General features: G+C 41.3%; 1 protein-coding gene across 1 annotated transcript in view; it reads right to left on the reverse strand.

Moving 5' to 3' along the window:
* Positions 1-452: 452 nt before the first annotated feature.
* Positions 453-22244, reverse strand: part of Ndc1 (NDC1 transmembrane nucleoporin) — a 44863-nt gene continuing 23071 nt past the window's right edge. Inside the window, exons 13-18 of the mRNA XM_005072154.4 lie at positions 22129-22244; positions 19260-19310; positions 17263-17326; positions 16545-16645; positions 5998-6158; positions 453-2882 (exon numbers count right to left, since the gene is read on the reverse strand). Coding sequence (XP_005072211.2) covers positions 2819-2882; positions 5998-6158; positions 16545-16645; positions 17263-17326; positions 19260-19310; positions 22129-22244 — 557 coding nt within the window. The 3' untranslated portion in view covers positions 453-2818. The remainder of the gene's footprint in view (positions 2883-5997; positions 6159-16544; positions 16646-17262; positions 17327-19259; positions 19311-22128) is intronic.

The following is a 22244-nucleotide window of genomic DNA, read 5'->3' on the forward strand; positions in this document are numbered from 1 at the left end:
TGTAGTAAGTGATTCAATTTAAAAGGTGACTGGGGATTAGGAGAGCATCAGAGGCAGCCTACTACCCAGCTACCTAGAGGTGAAGTTCAAACTAATTAAGTAAAGCTGACGACAGAACTGTTAGCTTGGGAAACCTGATCTGTTTAGAAATACTATTTTGGCAAGAAAAGAAACCTCTGGTAAGAGATGGCTTTCAGCACCTGCATTCTTTGTTTAGTATTGGAAGAAAGAGCCAAGGCAAAAAAAAAAAAAAAAAAAAAAAAAAGATTTTTCAGAATTCAGGCTCTTTGAAATTACTACTAAACACAGATCACCCAGCGGACCAACTGGGCAAAAGCAGATTACTCACAAAGTTAACCCCTGTGCAGGTTTTATGAGCAACAACTCTGAGGCTAACCTGCAATGGTTTTAAGGAAACACACCGAGAGATTCACAGATTTCAATGAACAGTCTCAGTTAAGAATTGTCACTTTATTCTTCTACCAATTCAGTATCAATGATATACAAAAGGATATAAACAGATTATCATAAATAGTTATTACTATAGGAAGACACACAAACACTCATGAAAAAATCCAACACAGGAACCCAGTGACTTCTCCATGTTTACTCACCAGTATAAGGTTTATTCCAGAAGTTTCCCACTACTCTACAAAAGCAGTTTTGTGGCTTTGTATGTCCCATTAGAGTCACAAACACAGGTGCTGATAAAATCATGTTTTGTACTCACAGCCAGAGAAAGGCTTCCAAAGACTCTAATTTTCAGGCCATCACATCAGTAGGCTTGTCAGCAGGATGAAACTTCACCAAAGGAAATGTTTCTCTCCTCTTGTTCTCCCCCAGGTCCTCCTTAGTGCAGGAAGGAGGGTGTGTTTTAGGAGCACCCTCGCCCACCAACATAGAATGAAGAAAATGGTTGATCCCTTGATCCCTTCCACCTTCCAAATACAATGCAGAACTACAAGGACAGGCAGTGCCTTGCGCCCCACCGGACAGACACGGTGTAGTCGCTATCTCATACACAGCACACCCAGAAATATTCATACTGCTATCAAATACACTTTCACCCAGAGGATATAAGACTGACAAGAACCTAAAATGAACCAGACATTTCATAGAAATACGTCGAAGTTTAAAGGAATCGCCCTCTTCTGTGAGTTAGATGCCACAATTCTTTATGGAAACACAAGATTAAGGGCTTGTCTCCTGAAATGCTTCAGTCAGAGGCAGCCAGGGAATATAAAAAGCTTATGGCTTTAATTCACAGAACACAACAGTTCTCCATTACCTAGCCATGCTTCTCTTGTCATCCATAAGAAACTAACACACTGGAAATCCAACTTTCACACTGAAAAGAACGATCAAGTCAACTTCACACACAAGGTAGAGGGGGCACTTAAAAGACCCAAAACTTGACAACTGGGGAATTGTCCCATAAGGACACTTTTAAACCTAGCAGGATTCATTTATAATTTTCCCTGTGTTGGTTAAAGGGGTGATAGGTTTTGGAACTAAAATACACTACTAAAAGACATAATACATCAATGAGGTCAACAAAGGTTAGGCACACACATCACAGTTAAGATTGCTATACAATACTGTGCTGACTTGAAAGGAAATCTTTTGGGGACACTAGAGGGAAAGATAACAGGAAAGGATTTATGAAGGAGGATTTGGTCCAAAGCTAGTCCAATGAATATCTACCAGCAGGACCTCCAATGTTTCATCTCCAAAGAAATGATCTAATAAGTCATAAAATGACCACATGTACATTTGGGACATACACACTCCTGAGTACAGTGAGCCCTTAAAACATCCTGGCTTCGCTCACTACTTGATGACTGTGGCTCTAAAAATTGTCCTATTATATTTTAATTAGCCAGTTAACACAGCTGAGGCTGCTCCCTGTGTGAAGACAGACTAGATTCACAACATAATTTGATCTGGTAAAGACAAACAGTAGGGGAATGGGAAGCTTCCAAGGTCTTCTTACAAAACCTTTTCCCTCATTTGAAAACCTCTGCCAGTCGCCTAATGTTGTTTCAAACAGAAAGCAAAACTGGCTGGGAAATGCCCATATTCTCATTGTTTACTAGCATAACACAAAATGAATTCATAGATGTTGCTCAATTATTTCTCAAAAACCAAATGTGAACGTTTAATCGTGTAACTTAAGAACTCAATTTTTCCACATTCCTTTATATAGAGTTAGCATCTGTAAATTGAGACTCTTTTTGGACAATCATGCAAATTTAATTTGTCCCTGGAAACAAAAACACAACCTAACAGATTAACAAAATATGTCCTGTAGACAATATTTTTACTGTGAATTTTTCCCCACTGTTACCATTTTTATCCTCTAGTAAACAAACTAATCTTAAGTTTATGTATTTTGAGTTTACAAAGAGCTAAACTCTTAAAGTGATTAGGAAGATAGTATCAAGTCACCCCACTTTAACTTCTGAGCTGGCTCCACTCTTTTCAAAAGTAAATTCTAAGAAAAAATTGTGAGTAATTATTATCAAGTTATATGAGCGAGAGACAGTTCGGCTGCCATAGATGCTCCTGTAAAGCTGAATAAAGATTTTATTATACCACACACACAAAAAGCATTTGGTACAGAAAAGGCAGTTTTCGGTTATTCTGCTGAGAATTTCTTTCCATGATTTCTCCCATTAAAGTATAGTTTTCAAAGCAAGCACCACGACAAAGGAAGCATCTAATTAGTCCATTTTCTTCTGATCCAAGAATGCTGAACATTTACTGTCCCATCTGTAGTTGTATCAGCAGGGTAATGAACACAGTTTATATTACTTAACTATTCTTTGAACTCCAAGAACTGTTGAAGTCTTTTCTGATGTTCTGCAGATGCTTGCACAGCACTAAATGAAACATAAATGCAAAGCATAAGCTTTATTTTACATTAAGCATATTAAGTGAACCACAGAGCGCAGAGTCAATATTTTTCAAAACAATTAAAAATGAATAGAATCTTCACTTATTTAGTACTTCTGAAAAAGCTGGATGAAAACCTTTTTCCATCTAATGAAGGCAAGGGCTCACACTGGGCAATGGCATGTTTCTACCTTCTGAAAGACCAGAGCAAATTCAGACTGACAAGTGCAGGCATCGCTCTAACCTGCTCTACCATGGAACCTGCTGTGCAGAGTTCCAGGCCCTGCAGTAGATTTTCTGGATTTTATTATTTTATTCAAACCAGATTCAAACATTATCTTTGAATTGTAGAGTATTTGAATTGCTTTTAATATAAAATCCTTTAAACTAAAATGTTTGGTTAAAACACAATAGATTCCATTAATCGTTTTCAAAGGTAACAGCTTGGTGGCTTGGATTTATTTCTCCCTTTGAACATACACCATGTTATGGATGGGGACTCAGTTCTCCCTCTACTCTCCATCACAAAAGCACATTATCTTGGCACAAGGCAGGCAAATACACCCTACAACTAGTGCACAACTTCTTTGTAAACTTTTGGACAAAAGTTGAATGTAACAAAAATGTTGGTTTCTCTATTTGTTTTTTGTTTTTGTTTTGAGCCAGGGTTTGTCTGTGTAACAGCCCTGGCTGTCCTGGAACTCACACTGTAGCCCAGGCTGGCCTTGAACTCAGAGATCCCCCTGCCTCTGCCTCCTGAGTGCTGGGATTAAAGCTGTGTGTCAACACACAGAGACTTTTGAGTTTTTAATTAATAATACAATCATCATTGAACGATGAAATTCCAGACAGCTGAAGCACACCCTTTTTAGTGCCACAGATGTCTTGTTTTAATGCCTTTGCTACAGGTTATCCTACAATGATTCTTCATCATCTCTGCTTCCTGACCCCACAAAGAAACCTCTACTGGAGCCACTTCACTGTGAAAAAAGGTGCCCAGGAAGGTGCTCACGAGGTGGGTGCCACTAACCAACCACCATCTTGCCCCATAACTTTGCAGTAGCAGGTAGAGAATTGCTCTAAGCTCTGCCACAAGTACATTTTGATGTTATAATGTGGAAGTAAACCAAATTTGCCTAGTTATGAGTCAATGGTTCACATCTGTTAACTCTGCACTCAGGAGGCAAAGGCAGGTGGATCTCTGAGTTCAAGGTTGGGCTGGCCTACATGTCAAGCTTCAGGGCAGTCAGGGCTACATAGAGAGACCCTGTGTCAAAAAACCAAAGAGTTTACCTCATCTGTACCTAGTTCTCAGGGTGGAGCAAGTGGGTGAATAATTAAGCTATTACACAGGGATAACATGTTGTATGCTGGGCTTTACATAGATGGCCAATTCTATTTTTTTCTCTATCAACACCAAACAAAGCAACGTGGGAGCCTAAATACCATCTACAGGTTCAGAGCTGAAGGACCACATGGCTCACTGGTTAAGAGTGCAGACGCTGCAGCTAGAACCAGAGTTAGCAAGATATGGTCTGAATGCTGGCTCTATAACTGACTACTTGTATGCCCGACCCTGGCTGAGCTGCTTCAGTAACTTCCTCACAACCACAGACAGCAATCCTGTAGTCAAACAGAAACCCACATGTTCGAGCAACTCCAGAGCTAAGACTCTTTCTACTGTGCCACTCTGTTGACTCTGCTCTGTGGTGCCAGTGACATAAAATATGGCTTTCCTCCTCAGAGGAAGGACAAAGGCAGAACTTCATTCTCATAACCTTCAATCTGCCGTCTACCTTTCTTAGCTAATAAATCCTTATCTGCACCCCCATCTCTCTACTTTTGCTGTCAGTAGATACACACACCTACTCATTTTCTGTATCAGTGAGTGAATTGAGCACATCTTCTATGCCAGCTCCCAGCCTAGAGACAGACTAGTGCTGTAAATGGACAGAGGACAGATTTTGTTTGTTTTGAGACAGGGTTTCCCTGTGTAGTCCTGGATGGCCTTGCACTCAGAGATCCACCTGACTTTGCCTCTCAAGTGCTGGATTAAAAGAGTGTGTCACCACCACCTAAGAGACCTGAGAGGACAGAATTTTTAAGAGCAAGCATGACCTCCTTTCAGGTTCATGTCCTAACATGAATGTACTATCACACGAGGGTTAAGTGTTCTGTGCCTGTGCTGACACACCTGTGTAATTAGGATAACCCTTGCCCCTCACAAAATGGTTGAGAAAAAGAAACAAAAAGCTACAATCCATGGCCATCAGCTTAGACAGCACAGGTCTGGAAGTTAACACATGATTTTTATTTGCTTTTAAATAATTAAATAAATGTCTCAATGATACAGGAACATTTATGGTTGTGTTACAGTCTCAAACAGAACCAAAGTGTGCTGGGAATATTTGCTATTGCTACTGCCTTGTACTGTGTAAGTAAAAGAAAGCAAAAGCAGGCATACACAGTACTCTGTTCCTGACGACATAAAAAAAGGCAGAACACTCTCTCATGCCTTCTAGAACTCATTCTAATTACAATAAACACAGCTTAGTTAGGAAACCAGTATCCTTCATCCTGTCCAGCTACAGCATTTCATTAGAGCAAAGCAGTAAACATCAATGAAACTAAATATAAACAGGCCTGGCACTTGTGGTTTCTCTCGGGTTCAGTTTCTGAAGGTGTTGTGATCTGCCGGTATTTTTCCAGCATGATTCACAAAGTGCCACAGCCTCATTTATGGAATATTCTGCTAACCCAAGTACCCGAGTCTCAGTTTCTTGACCAAAATGTAACAAGAGAATTATTTTTAATATGCTTTTGTGAAAAGGCACTCAGGACTTCTTTTTCTCATTTAAGGATCTTTTGGTAACTTAACTATATCACAAATTCCTATTATAACTTTCTGTCATTTGAAAGAAATTCCCAAAGACAGTCATGAACAGAAATTTTAAATATAAATACCAAGTCCATATGTAAGTTCTACTCACAGAGAACCATCAAGGACCTATAAGATAGCTTTCACTCCACAAGCCCTCTCATACCCAATCTCAGAGGACTCCTGACATAGGCCATCCGTGTGGATCAGATGGGTAAACTTACTTCAGATGTTCACCAAACGTGGTGGCTATGCGGTAGATAGCAGTTTTCAGTGAGGCCCTGAAGGCAAATCTTAATGTTTTGTAGGATGAGTCCACAAGACTTCCTGAAATCCGGGGTGGTTTACTAGAAGCATGAGGTAGCTTAAAGTACTTGTCGACAGCCTAGATCAGAAAGAAAGAAAACACATTAGTTCAGATTATCCTGAAAGCCAGGGTAGGCGAGGCCTGAGACATCTCAGTGGGTAGAGGTACTGGCTGCAAAGCTCGGTGACCTAAGTTCCCTGGAGTTCAATTCCCAGGACCCACCCAGGAGAGAAATGACTCCTACAAGATGTGCTCTGACTTCCTCATGCAAGTCCACACACACAAAATAAATGTCAAAAAGAATTTTTAAATACAAATTTTAAAAGTCAAGTCAAGAGTCAGGTGTTGGTGGCACACGTATTTAATCCCAGTGCTCGGGAGGCAGAAACAGGTAGGTCTTTGTGAGTTCGAGGCCAGCCTGGTCTGCAGAGTGAGTTCCAGCACAGCCAGGGCTACACAAGAAACCGTCTCAAGAAAACAAAACAAAAAAAAAGCCAAGCCAGTCTAAGAAATTTTCATTATAGATAATGTACACATCTACAAAGCCATGTGTGTTCTTAGTCAATCAGTCACCAGGACCCAGTGAAGTCCAATATCCCACACTTTGCTTATCACTGGTGACAGTGGACATCTTTTATCCTGACTGCAGCAGAAAGGACCAGAACTTTAATCTTTACTAAACTGCTCTTCTCTTTCTTTTTAATCCTAAATTAGGTTTTACAATTCTAGAGGATGGGTGCCAGTGAGCAGTAGTAGATGGGGCAAGAGGCAGCGCACACAGTGAGACTGATTTTATTTACAGTTGGTACGGTTAAGAAATGAAAGTGTAAAGCTGGACGCTGGTGGGCACGCCTTTAATCCCAGCACCTGGGTGGCAAAGGCAGGTGGATCTCTGTGAGTTAGAGGCCAGCTTGTTCTACAGATTGAGTTCCAGAACAGCCTCCAAAACAATACAGAGAAACCTTGTCTTGAAACAAACCAAAAAAAAAAAAAAAAAAAAAAAAAAAAAAAAAAAAAAAGAAAAGAAAAGAGGAAGGAAAGCTTAGTCTTTGAAAGGTCAAGAGCAAATAATAGTTTTTTAAAATTTATTTATTTTATTTTATGTGCATTGGTATTTTGCCTGCATGTGAGGGTGTTAGATACTAGAGTTACAGTTGTTAGTAGATTTGGATGCTGGGAATTGAACCCAGTCCACTGGAAGAGAGAGCAGTGTTCTTAACTACTAAGCCATCTCTCCAGCCCCAAATAATATAATTTTAAAATAACACAACTATTACAGTAAGAGAAGAGAGAAGTACAGATGAAGGATGTTAGCCTATTGTGGCAAGTGTTCAGGGAGGAGAAATATGTCACATTGCACTGCATTCACAACCAGGAGTGAAATTACCCCAGTTATTGTGTTTTGAATTTCAAGAGCCCTTGTATGCTATCTTGTTCCTTCTTATTTTAGCTCCCTACTTTTGCTCAAAAATATAATATGCCTATTTCTGTGGATTTTTGATGATAGTTCTTTTGTTTTCATACTGTCTTCCCTTTGCTTCCTTTGGTCTCTATCAGCCATTTTAAAGCCTTTCCTCTCAGAAAGCCAATGATGCTTGGCTCCTGACTGCAAGTGGAACTTCCCAAGGAGCTGACTAAAGTTCTTGGAGCTGACAGGCTTCCTGAAAGGTAATCAGCATGGACTCTGAGGTGAACTCCACACTCAGTCATCTGACGTCTTTGTCCCTACATTACCCGAGAACAGTCGTCTACTGTCCTTGTGAGAAGGGCAGGGCCCCAGAGTTCAGTGAAACTCACCTGGTACACAGTCCCCACACTGCCAGGCACCCCCAAGTCCAGGCCCATATTCTAGGCTGGAGTGGGGAAGGAGCAGTTAGCAGCAGAGAGCCTAGGGTCCTAAATGGTTTGTTTCTGAACCTCCTTCTTTGGGCCCCTAACCTTGATTACAAAGGTACCAAGAGCCCTTCCCACAGTCAACCTAGACGTGTCTCTGGGACCTGCTGAACATCTGCTTTCCAGCTTCACAGACTGTGCTGCTATTGATTCTGCCTGCTTACGGGTTTATGTATTTAACAATTCTTTACCATACACTAGAATTTTGGAAAAGGAACAAAATTTGATGCATATGGTGAGTATGCCATAGCAACTTCAAGTCCAATCATTTGTTCTTTCACAATGATCACTTATTAGAGATATTTCCTAAGATGGGCATAGTTGAAATACTTGCAGGCAGCATGGGAGGTAGTGTTCACAGAAACACTTGAGCAATAATAAATAACACTGAGTCACAAAGGAAAAGTTAGTCTCATTGTAATTTCCCCACACACTTGATTTCAAGCTGTTATACCAAGAAAACAGCCGTCATTCTTTACTACGTGGATCCACTATCTCGTGACTTTTATAGTCTAGTTACATCACCTCCTGTATTCCTTCCCTAGTACCACACACCTACATGCATGTATGTATGGACCTGCATGTACGCACGCACGTGCGCGCGCGCACGTACACACACACACACACACACACACACACACACAGTCTTTAGCACTCTGATAGAAGAATGACATAATGCAGAATACCTGCAAATGTAAGTCAGAATATACAGGTAGCAAACTCAATTTTTATCCAGTATTTTACAGCTTTAGTCTAAAAGCAGTAATAATCCAGGGTCTTCCTGTGCAATCTTGGCTGACCTGGGACTTGCTGTGTAGATCAAGTGGATCCTTCTGCCTTGTTTGCTGATATTAAAAGCCTGGGCTGACACACCAATGTTCAATTCCCAGCATCCACAAAGCAGCTCACAACCTCCAGTTCCAGAGGAGCTAACACCCTCTTATGGTTTCTGCAGGCACCAAGCATGCAGATGCTGTACAGACATACATGCAGGCCAAACACCTATACACACAGAATAATTTTTAAATAAATTACTTGGGTTCTCAGGATTTGAACCAGTCCACGTGGTTACACAGCAAGTGCTTTACCCACTAAACCATCTCGCCAGACCTATCTGTTATTTTGGAGAGTGGATCTTTCTATGCTGCCAAAGCTAGTCTATAGCTAATGTGCAGTACTGGCTGGCCTCAAGCCAGCATTTCTCCTGCCTCAGCTGCCCAAGTGGTAAGACTACAGGCATGTGCTGCCATGCCTGATTTCTGACTCTTCTAAGATCAGTGTCACCACAATCATTAGATTTCAGAGCCATGCTTCCAAGCTCAACAACCACTTGTCAGACATAGATGCTGAGAACTTGAAATGTGGCAGCACTGAATTGAGGTAAGCTGTACAGTGAGAAACACATGAGATTTCCAAAGACAGCGTGAAGAAAAGAACACAAAATACCCGCCAGACAATTATGGCAAACATCTGTAATCCCAACACTCTGTGAGCTTGAGGCCAGCCTGGTCTACAAATCGAGTTCCAGGACAGCCAGAACTGTTACACAGAGAAATCCTGTCTCAAAAAACCAAAACCAAAATAAAAAACAAAACAAAACAAAAAAAACCACAAAACAACTTTACTCTGATCAAGGTAAAATAACTGAGGTAACTAAAATAAATTAAGACTAATTTGCATTACTAGCAACCACACTCTGTTAATGTAACTTTACAAAGATGAGCTATTGCTGCCTGAGTCTGCACTGTTCTGGTTTGTCTAAGTTACTGATATGGTAGAGTGGCATTATCCTCTGCCATTGTCAGTGGAAGATTTTTATTGCTACTTTTGAAAGAGAGAGAGAGAGAGAGAGAGAGAGAGAGAGAGAGAGAGAGGGAGGGAGGGAGGGAGGGAGGGAGGGAGGGAGGGAGGGAGGGAGGGAGGGAAGGAGAGAGGGAGAGAAGGAGAGAGGGAGAGAAGGAGAGAGGGAGGGAAAGGAAGAAAGAAAAGAAAAATTCTGAATTCGGGCTAGGGAGGTGGCTTAACTATTAAAAACAGAAAACAGAGGTGGTTCTCAGCACCAGCATAGCAGCTCACAATTACCTGTTACCCCAATTCTAGGTGCTCCAATGCCTCTTCTGGCCTACATGGGCAACAAGCCACACATGGTGCTCATATATACAAGCAGGCAGAGCACTCTCACACATTAAAAAAATAAACTTTAAAAACTTGGGGTTTTGTTTATTTGTGAGACATGCTGAAACTTGCTATGGACCCTGCCTACCTCTATCCCACATGATGGGACTAAATGCAAACATGGGCACACTCAGTTAAAGAAGTTCTTAAAATCTGAACTTACCAATTACATTCAATGGAACCTTTATGAATAAATAACCACAAACATGTGTCCAGACTTCTTATATAGTGTTTCTTCAAGTCACAGGATCTTAACATTCTTCTGTTTTAATAGTCTTTTACAAGAAATGGGGAAAATTATTATTAATAATAAAATAATTTGGGGCTGGAAAGATGGCTCAGTAGTTATGAGCACTGTCTGCTCTTCCAGGGTACCTGGGTTCAGTTCCCAGCACCCATAATTCACCACAACTGTCTACAACTCCAGTTCTTTTTCTTTTAAAAGATTTATTTATTTATTTATTATGTAGAGTGTTCTGCCTGCATGTATACCTACACACCAGAAGAGGGCACCAGATCTCATTACAGGTGGTTGTGAGTCACCATGTAGTTGCTGGGAATTGAACTTGGGACACCTGGAAGAAGAGTCAGTGCTCTTAACCTCTGAGCTATCTCTAGGCCCACAGAACTCCAGGTCTAGGGGACCTGCTGACATCCTCACACAGACATACATGCAGTCAAAACACTAATGTACATAAAATATCTTTTCTTAAAAATAAATTGTATTTAAAAATAATGAATTCTTAGGATAACAAACAACAAATTGTTCAAAACACTATCAAATCCCTATGCTCTCATATCTGTCCTTGGATTTTAAAAGGACCCAATCTATCTAATGGGTAACTGCAAGAAAATGACTTTTATTGAACTTATTGTGAGTAGTTGTCCTTTAAATGCCTCTACTAAAAGTACCAATCTCTTGTGTGTCTGTGTGCACTCATATGGAAACCTGAGGTCAACATCAGCTGTCCTTCCCTCCCTTGTTCTCCACCTTGTTTCTGAATTTCCTCACTGAACTTGACCTTCATCAATCTGGCTAGGCTGCCCGGCCAGTGTGATGCAGGAATCTGCCTATCAGCACCCTTCTCCCACCAAGGATGAGATTACAGTCACATGCTGTCATACTGGGCCTTTTTTCCTGGGGTCCTGGGAGTCCATTCAAATTCAGGACCTAAACCTTACACAGCAGGCATTTACTCCAGTTAGAAGTGCTCAGAAGGGACGTGTAGGATGGAAAAATGTTAGGGTTACACCTGCTCTTAGCTCTCTCTGGTCACCACTCCCCTTCCCTCCATGTGAAAAAGGACAAGGAGGCCTCAGGTTCAGGGACGTCAGCAAATAGCATCTAAGGAGAAACTGGAACCACTGACTTTCCTTACTTTAACTGCCTTATCCCCAAATCTGAAGTTAAAACAAAACAAAAAAGCCTGAAAACTAAAAACTTTTACAGCTCCTTTGGTGGCAAAAACTGACCTGAACTTCCCTCATCTGGCAGAAAAGCCTGACCTGAGCTGACACAGGTTATTTATAGACCTCATCTCCTCACCCCACCCACAACACATGCTCAGCTACTTCATGGGGAAAAAAATACTCATTTTCCTTCTTAAGGGATCTAAGGAATGTAACATAGCATGTTTAAGTCTGAAATGGTACACTTAAAAGAATTTTCAGAGGCTGGAGTGATGACCAGGGTCCGATTTCCAGAACCAACACAGCAGCTCACAACTACCTGGAATTCAGGTTCCAGGAGATTCTACACCCTCATATAGAAATACATGCAGGCAAAACACCAATATACATAAAAATAAATCATTAAAAAAAAGAATGAGGCTGGGTGTTGGTGGTATACGCCTTTAATCCCAGCACTCGGGAAGCAGAGGCAGGAGGATCTCTGAGTTCGAAGCCAGCCTGGTCTACAGAGTGAGTTTCAGGACAGCCTCCAAAGCAATACAGAGAAACCCTGTCTCGAACTCCCCCCCCCCCCCGCCTCAAAAAAAAAGAATGATCTGAATTCTAAAATATATGATGTGGTTTAGGATACCATAGTGTATTCAACCTGTATTCTATCTACAGGAAGCCAAACTAGATTTTACATTTTACTTTTAACAAGTTGTTTTCTTTTAGATAATTAAGTTAAAAGGAATGATTTAGCCGGGCGTTGGTGGTGCATGCCTTAGTCCCAGCACTCGGGAGGCAGAGGCAGGTGGATCTCTGTGAGTTTGAGACCACCCTGGTATACAGAGTGGGTTCCAGGACGGGCTCCAAACAACACAGAGAAACCCTGTCTCGAAAAACCAAAAAAAAAAAAAAAGAGGGGGGGGTGATTTAAAATAGGAAATTGATAAAAGTTCAAGTGACTAAGTAGGCCTAGTACAATGAAAGCATGCAGTGAGGAGCAACCATGGTCACATGCATGAAGGTAGCTTAGGAGCAGGTTGAGCACAGGCAACGGTGCCTGACAACAACCCATGCACTGACCACCTGCAGTAGAACTAAAACACTCATCAGCTGTGACCTGCACAAGCATCCACTGAGCACTTGTGTCTTGTGCACTGTACGTGGCCCTTGCTCTCCACTCAGATGACGTAAGGAGGGTCTCACACAACTATCAAGTATCTCTGGTGAAGAAGAGTACGCAGTGATACCCAGCACAACACACAGATGGACAAAATACCCTTGGGGAAAAATTTAACACCTCTTACACTTTGGGCCTAAGGAAGTCTACAGAGAGGCTGCTATTATGAAAGTAACTGCCCACTTAAATTTCCACACAGCTGCACATGAGCAAAAGCAAAATAAAGACAATCAGAAGTGTCTTTAGACACTGCTAAATGTCTCCAAGCTGACAAAATGCCTGTAGCTTAAAAGCCCTCTCAGTACTGATGACCTGGCTAAAATAAGGGACTACAATTACTGTGTGCCAGCAACTGAGGTAGTGCTTCAACAGTGTTATCTCAAATAGCAATCTGTTAAGCAATCACACATGACAAGCTCTGCTGCCATTAACAGTACCTGCTACTTACCATATGCTCAGCTCCTAAATAAACCTCTAGACCCTTTATAGTTATTTCTGATAATCCTTACCATTCTGAAAGGTGAAGAATTATGAATAGCCCAATCTAAAATTTTGAAGTTCAAATGTTTTGAAATCTGAAGTGCTCGAAAATGGATTTGGGGATATTTCAGATTAGGGAGCCTCAACCACTAAAGTCTATCCAAATATTCTCAACTCTGAAAAACCTCAGCAAGCACTCTGTGTGCATGTGTGCCAGAAGTCAAGCTCAGCCACTGTCTACCTTGTTTTATGAGGGGCCTCTCACTGGGGGCTGGGGTTCAGTGACTAGACAGGCTGATCACCATCTCTGGCTTTTCTGCGGTTGCTGAGGGCCAAGTTCACATCTTCATGCTTGTGTGAAAAGCACTTTACTGTCTGAGCTATTCCCTTAACTCCAGGATCTGAAACCCTTTCAGTACCAAGCATTTCAGACATGTATTTCCATTTATGAATAAGACACTGATCTCAGAAAGCAGAACTGAATTGTTTTTCTGGCCACTCAGAAAGTAGTGAAGCCTGGATATGAATGTGGAGTGGTCCTGTGCTGTCTCCTAGACTGCTTCCTTATAGCACTACCAAAAGTTCTTGGAAACGTAGGGGAAAATGTTTCTTTTAATCTGAAATTCCTTTTTTCATATGGTTTTGTCCTACAACACAGGAGTGGTGACTGCGCAGCAGTAAGAACAAACATTTACCAACTTAAGAGAGGTCAAGTGACTTGACCACACCTCCCAAGGCAGGAACCACTCGATCACCCAGATATGTACTCTGAGGTATATTGGTCATATAGTGTATCCTTCTGTACATTTCATAATTTCTAGCACAGGTTTGTAGCTTCTAATTACTAGAATCTTGTCTTCGGCTTTTTTTTCCAAAACAGGGTTCCCTGTGTAACTCTGACTATCCTGGAACTCATTTGTAAACCAGGCTGGTCCATAACTCAGAGATAACTCTGCTTTCCGAATGCTGGGATTTAAGATGTGCTCCACCACCACCCAGTTAATTAATGGAACTGTAAATGCAAAGACTCATTTCCTTTCTTACCCTAGGACTTTAAGAACATTATGGGACTGCTCAGATGGCTCAGCAGGCAGGAGTGTTTGAGTGCAGGCCTGAGAGTATCCGTGATTACAACAAAAGGGTCTGTGATACAACACTCACAAAAGAAGGGATCTTAATTCTCACAAGTGAAGTGTCAGCTCCCTGGTCCTGTTCTTTGTCCTTCTGACTCAACTGCACAGGCCTCTCGCCTCTTTCTGTCCTGCCCTTCAAAAGTATTTTCCTCCCACCCAAAGGTATGAACAACTGCAATCCATATAAACAGACTGATCTCCTTCTAGTAAACTCTGAAGAAGTAGGAAGTCCGATAGTGGCGGAGGTATGCACAGAATAACTGCAACAGAGTACTGAGGGCAGTGAGGTCTCTGTGCAGTCAGTGAGGTCATCTAGCTCACTTATAGCAGCATCAGTCACTCAATTTCAATGGGTTCCAGTTGGTACTTTCTAAGGAAATTAAACAAATATTAAGATACATTGCATAGTTAAGCACTGTGCCAAGAATTTTGTTCCTATTACACACACACACAAGTTAAATATAACATACTATAGATCATGAGCCAAATAGTTTCAAGGATAGAGTCATTCTCTCAAGAATCCTATGTGGGAGAGAACCAAATCCCAGGACACGATGGTAGACAAGGTCAAGAAGGATGAGGGATGTGAGTTGCTGCTCTTCGTGAGGTTTCTACACAATCGATACCCTGCAGCTAGCCTAGGTTCAAGTCCTAGCTCTACCTTCTCTGAGGTTTGAGTATAAACTCGGATGTACACTCCTGTTCCAGTGAGCCTCCTTCATCTGTAATCAGAAGATGTTTCGAGGACAGAAAACATGCCAAGTTTCCGTTGCTCCTGTTGTATATTTAGGCAATGTTGGGATGGGAGTGGATAGTGAATAACTATAATCCCAGCCTTGGATGGCAAAGGCAGGAAGATTAGGACTTTATTGGACCACACGGGTTACCTTAATGAGACCCTATCACAAAAGTCCCCAAAATAAAAAAATTCAAAGAGAATATTCAAACTAATAATAAGAAGGGGTTTTATTAAGACTTCTTTTTTTAAAAAACATTTATTTATTATGTGTAAAACATTCTACCTCCATGTATTCCTGCATGCCAGAAGAAGGCACCAAATCTCATTATAGATGATTGTGAGTCTCCATGTGGTTGCTGGGAACCTTTGAGCCATCTCTCCAGCCCTATTAAGACTTCTTAAGTGGTAATATGAACTAAATTTTAAACAACTCAACTGTGGAGCAAGCTTTTTTCTCTTTTCCTAAAAGGTTCCCCAGACTGAATGATGTAACAATTGTTACTCTTCAGGGTCAGCTCAGCATCTCCTACAAACACTATTTCTAAATGTCTAAGCTCTTTGTTTATACTTCCCATGGCCACAATAACAAGAGGTAGAGTAAAACAAATCATTTAAATTAAGAAAGGAAGGGCTGGGCGTGGTGGCACTTGCCATTAATCCCAGCACTGAGGGGGCAGACAGGCAGATCTCTCACGATTTACAGGCTGCCAGTACTATCTAGTGAGGTCCTGTCTCAAAACAAAAAAACTAGGAGAAAAAAAGAAAGGAAGCCTGTAGGGCATGAGGATGCACACCTTTAGTCCCAGCTCTCAGAAGCAAAGTTTGAAGCCACCAAGTTCAAGATTACACAGTGAGACCTTTTCTAAAAACGAAAAGGAAGGGAAAAGAAATAAGGAAGGGAGGGAGAGAGCCTTCTGGAAAGCAGGAAGTATGTTTTTTCATTTGTTTGTTTCTGGTTCCTGTAAGCACAGAACTAAAAAGGCCGGTGGTGAAAACCAACTGCCCAGCCTTGCGATGGGCACCTGGTGACCTTAGTTGTTGAGCCAATAGGGAACTTACCTGATTGAGTGATGAAATCAATCACAGGTCATTTTCAGTAGCTCTTGGGCTGGGGATGTAGCTCAGTTGGTAAAAGGTTGGTTGAGCATATATGAAGCCCTGGGTTTGATCTCTAGCACCACATAAAACTTGAGTGTGAAATGGAGTATGGTGGCTTACACCTATTACTCCAGCATAGAGGCAGAAGGATCACAAGTTCAAGGTCACCCTTGGCTTACAGTGAGCTTAATTAATAAGGCCAGTCTGAGATACATAAGATAAATTTGTTCTGTTTTAGATTGTAATTTCCTAAAGGTGAAAACAGAATCAGGACTTTAATTTCTAACGTGGGTTTGTTACTGGACTGGAGAAATAAACAGAAACTGGAGGATAGCCTGCACCCATGCCCAACACTATGACAGATCACTTACCTCCTGCAGGGTCAACAAAGTATTAAGGATAGCTGGGAGGGTGGTCTGGACAACTCCAAATCTATCTTCTGTAAATGATGCTGCTACTAAGTGAGACAGACCTCAAAGGGAGGAGAAAACAGGGAAGTTAAATTAGACAAACACACATGGAATACGTCTATCTGAGAAGACTGAAGGCTGGCTACAAAAAGAACTATAGAGAAAAGCTGTAATACAAAAATGGACAAAAGCTCGAACAAGCCCTGAAATAGTGTTCAACTGGCTTAGCATCACAAAACAAAACATACAAACAAACGAGACCCGACAGCCATGAGAACACTTTTCAAGATCAAGACAGGCCTGCCTGGGTTCCTAAAGCACCAAGAAGGTATTTATAAGGTGAAACATTTCTTTAAAAGCAAGTTTTTCTATTTCAATGTAAGTAACCATAAGGTAAACACTATATACTGGCTGCACTTTAATTATATAGAAAGACATCTTTAGTTACGTACAAGAAAAATTCTACTCAAATCAAAACCCATCTAGGCTTGTAGCTACAGCTGTCTCCAGAATTGGCAGGCCAGTGAGGAAGAAAACTATCCATATAAAACAAAGATTAAAATGTATCTGAAAATTCAAGGATTTAGAGCCAAATCCCAGAAGTGACCACTCATAAACTAGGCTTCAAAATTAACTGATTAAAGTCAGTTACAGATTACAGTTTCAAGACACTACTTACCTTCTAAAGCCCAAATATGCATTTGGGCATCTGAAAAAACAGCCTGAATGGAGGCCTCTGGATGCTACAAATAAAACAAAAATATTTAAATAAAGTCCCCTATGCAAAAATCCCCATTTTGTCAGTTGTGTGGTCTATAACAATAAAAGACTCACAGCTGCTTCCAAAATTTAAAACTGAAATAACTTATTATAATTTTTAAGTACAACAGAGCATACAAACTTACTGTGTATTCCAAGGTCCTTAAATGCTTCAGTTTCTCATTTAAAGTAAGAGTTACTTGTAATGAGCCCACCCCAGACAATGAGCACAGGGATCACTCAAGGAGAGTTACAAAAACTCTTTTTAAAAGAAAAGAACCTTGTAACTATGGTTTACTTCTCATAAAGTGTCTATTACTCTCAAACCAATAAAAAGAAAACGCACCAGACTTCCTTGAATATGCCCTGGGAAGGCAGTAAGCAGCAACAACTGGCCTATCTAAACAATGCTGGCAGGGCTGTGCTGCACAGGCCTGTAATCACAGTTACTTGGGAGGCTAAGGCAGGAAGATCTGAAGTTCAAGGCCTGCGTGGGCCACAGAATGAGTTCAAGACCAACCCCAACTTATTGAGACCATCTCAAAACCCAAAGGAGGAACAAGAATGCTGGCTTCCCGTAAGTACCCAATGGATACTGGGCTCATTACTACAAAGATTCTCGGCATTGTCTACATCTTCACCACACAACAGCATCACGTACAGCTCCTCACCACACAACAGCTCTTACAGAAATTAGAATCAAAGAAGGTATTCATTTACAGAGGAAAAGGCATTCTGCTCAACAGAAACTTTCTTCTCCATGAAACAAGGACCAAAGACATACTCAGAGGACCACTGTTAGAACTGCAGGAGGGGGTGTAAGTGCAGCGCAGGCACACACAAACACACACAGTGAGCTTGTTTCCCCTCTGGAGACCAAGAACTGCAGTAAAGGTCAAAGAACTCGCATCCTCTTCGTGAGGGATTAGACCCTTGTTGCTAAAGGATGGTCCTACTACCCCGTTTTCTGGGAAGGCAATTGACAACTAGGTAGCTCTTCTTCCCCTTGAAGTGAAAAAGCAATGTTAAGAAGCTGAAATGGCTCTTATGCATATTCACATATCCATATCAGGGTGTTGCCAACACCATATATATATGGCTTCAGAGTCCAAATGAATAGTGAAAACCTTTGCTTGTGTGTGCCAATGGCTCCATGAGCCCGTACACTAATACTGCAGTATGTACAGAAAGAAGAGTAAAGACATGAACATTAAAAGCAAAATACTCTGCCCTATATGTGGACGAGGGTTTTGCTTGAGGGAGCATTAACACAAAACAGCTATATGTAACAGAAAACACAAATAAATCTTTAGTTTCTGCAACTGAGATTTACTGCCCAGGGACAGCTGAAACAAGTGGTAAGGCTAACTAAAGGGGTTGTTTGCTTGTTTGGGGGTTGGTTGTTTTTTTTTTAATGTTTGGGCTTTTTTGGGACAGGATTTCATAAATTGCCAGGTCCCACTTCAAACTCTCAATTCTCCTGCCTCAGCATCTGGAGTGCTGTGGAATTACAAATGTAAGCCACAATGCTAGCACAGAGTATAACTTTGTGGCCTGAATCGGGATCTTTTAATCCATCAAAAATTCAACATCAGTCATCTAACTCAGTCTCCTCTCTTCTGAGTACCAAATAGGCCACAGAGATGTGAACAGGAAGTCATGAAGCACCAGGAAGCTTGACTGATCGCCAGCCAGCCAGCACCGAAGGTCAATGCTGAAAATCATCACAAAGCTGCCAGCAGCCACACCTCAGGCAAACAACCACTGATGCCAGCCCCAGGAATGATGGGCTGACACGTGTGTCACACGGGGCAGCTTGCTGAGACTTTATCTGTAAATATTACAAGTCAGGTCTTATCTCCTGCCTCGAACTTCATCTCCTCACCCCATCCTCAACACATCATTTTATATTCTTACCTTACTAAAAAAGTACATTATCAGCACCCGTTTTGACAAGAAATTCTTAATCTGAGTTGGAAAAAAAAGAAAACATGGTTATACCTTCAAGTCTACTCAAGTATAGTACACATTCCTAAGTTCTTCCTACAGAAGAGTTTCCTAAATATAAATGTAGCAATGAACAATAGTTACAATAAACTATGTAAACAAATACCTCTGTGCTATAGACTAAGCACCATAAGGCACCTAACCCTAATTGTGTTTCCATGTACATGCACTGGACACCCAAATACAGCCTTGCCAATCATAGGAAGAAATCTAAGAGGTTTAGGTAGAACTTTAAAAAAAAAAAAACACTAAAAAAAAAAAAAAAAAAAAAAAAAAAACACTATTTTTTTCTCAATTTGATAAAACTGCTGTCCCTTTAATATCCCTGAGTCATTTTCTACAAGGTGCTACAAAGTGACATTTACAGAAAATAAGTTTCCTATATCAGACTCCAACTCTACTGAATTGAAAGTGATTCTATACATTGCTAGGCTCTCACCCAAAGCCACACTAAGCACAGAGAAGTAGAAGGCAGAAGCTGTCTAATTACTACACAGAAACTAGCAGGACTGTACTGTGCTTCATCAGTTCCTTCATGCTATACCAACCTCTTCATTTCACCAGCAAACATGTTTCTATTTATCCCATTTTAAAAAGTAAGATTCTGCCAGGCAGTGGTAGCACACACCTTTAATCCCAGCACTCGGGAGGCATAGGCATGCGGATCTCTTGTAAGTTCAAGGCCAACCTGGTCTACAAAAAGTTGCAGGACAGGCTACAAATAAAAAAGTCTGGTGTTCCCACAAACTCCTTCCAGTTACTGGTCATTTTCTCTCCATTTATGGCAAAAGTCCTTGAAAGACTGGCTTCTAAAGAGCTATCCATTTTCTCTCCTAATTCCTCCTGACCTACCTTTCTCTACCCAAGAACTCCTGTCAAAATTCAGTCAAGATGGTTCAGATCTATAACCTCAGAGACTGGGGCTCTACTGCCTGATTGGACTACAGAGAAAGTTTGAAACTAATGTGGGAAACTTATAAGATCCAGTCCCCAAATAAAATAAAAACAGGATGGGATACAGCTCAGTGGTAGAGTGCTTGCCTGTGTATACGGGACTCTAAGTTCTACTTCCAACAGTGGACCTGGCGACCCTACCCACTTTCCTCGCTCCCATGCCATCCTGTCACTCCTACGCCACGCTGCTTCTGTTTCTGCAGCTCTGCCCTGCTCTGGGAAGCACGTTCTTTCCTGGCCTCAGGTGACGCTCCTTCAGCGTCCTTTGCTCTTCCTTCTCATCTCTCTGACCCTTAGCCAGCCGAGGGCCCAGCTTAGCTCTCTTTCCTTCTGTAGTCACTCTCAATACACGGTGTCTCAAGGCTTGGAATGCTGTCTATGCCCTGATGACTTCCAAAAGTACGTTATCACCCAGAATATTATGTTCCAGATATACATCTAATTTTCACTTGCTTTACTAAATATCTGTCTCAAAGTTGCCACACCCAAAATCAAACTCCTAAGTTCTCCACTTCACCTCTATTAATCTCCTCCTTCAGAATTGCCCCAATCACCTGCCACTAGGCTACTATAGGGCCTAAGGAACCTTCTCCTGCACACCAAAAGCAAATTATAGGCAAACTCTATTCCATCTGTATGAAAACATGTATTCAGACCTTGCTTATGCTTTACAGCTGCCATTACAACCCCATGACCACCCACCACCCACTAGATGACTACAGCAGTTTTAGCACTGGCTCTCAGCCTCCATGCCTGCTTAGGATTCAAAGTCAGGTAAGGAAAAGTCTCACCTCAACCCTGTAGGAATGAACCCCACAAAGCTATCCGCCCATGAGGGCAGGGACAAGTAAATTAGCACAGGTAGAGATAAAAGGAAGCGAAAGGAAAAAGGACCTCCTCTTTTGGAAGCCAGCCTGGCTTCTAACTCCTAGCTTGTGTGACTCTCTCTCTCTCTCTGGTAAATAAATATATTATATCCCCTAAGCATCAGCTATCATCATTATAACCCCACTATTTAAGAAGTCCCTTCACAATGTAGGTACATTATAACATCCTATGAACAAAATAATATGGCAGTTTTCCATCTCACTGAGGGAAAAGGTCAGCTTCGGCACCATCAAATGCAGCCGAGACTCTGGTGCCTGTTTCTGAGCTCATCCTACCAACCACTGTCCCTCACTCTGCTCCAGGCACACCAGTTCCCACTGCTCCTCCCTCAACAAGCCAAGCCCACGCCCTCCCGAGGGTCTGTGACTCTTCCCACCCTCCCTGCTGCTTTCCAATGAGACGCCTCTGACCAGTCCACAGAAAACAGTATACCCCCTTCCTTTGACACTGTCTTTCCTACCCGCTCTACTTTTCATATAATACTTAAAACATTAAACTTCTCTTCTTTTAAGTATATTTTTCCTATTTTGAACATGATCTACCAGGGTGCAACTTAGTTGAAAGCATGTCACACTATGAAGCAACTTTTGCCCTTAATAGTTCCCAGAACAGCCCTTAGATTAATCCAATTAGTGGCATTCTACATTTAAAGAACTATAGCATAATATACTTGCTTACTCATCTATTTCCCTTACTATGATATAAACATATGGGAAGGGCTTTGTCTTACTTGCTCTTTAACCCAGAGCCTAAAACCCAACTATCTCTTAAAGAATTAAGTCATGTGAAATGCATTATAATTCAAAACACTCAAATACTGGTGATTTCATGAGTTCATCTGACACTTGAAGCATAAAAGAAACAAAAAGCTATTACTACATGAGATTCCTAATCTTCTAAAGATATAAATGCAAAACCTACAAATGCATCTTCCTACCTGTTCACGCTTATTCTGAATCCATGAGTAAATCACACTGGGCTGTCTCACTGTCTTACCCTCAGCAGTGACAGAGGTACAAGGAGATGGATTAGAAAAGTCAGATATTTGCTGAT

Source organism: Mesocricetus auratus, unplaced genomic scaffold, assembly GCF_017639785.1.
Source record: "Mesocricetus auratus isolate SY011 unplaced genomic scaffold, BCM_Maur_2.0 Super-Scaffold_100014, whole genome shotgun sequence".
Lineage (NCBI taxonomy): Eukaryota > Metazoa > Chordata > Mammalia > Rodentia > Cricetidae > Mesocricetus > Mesocricetus auratus.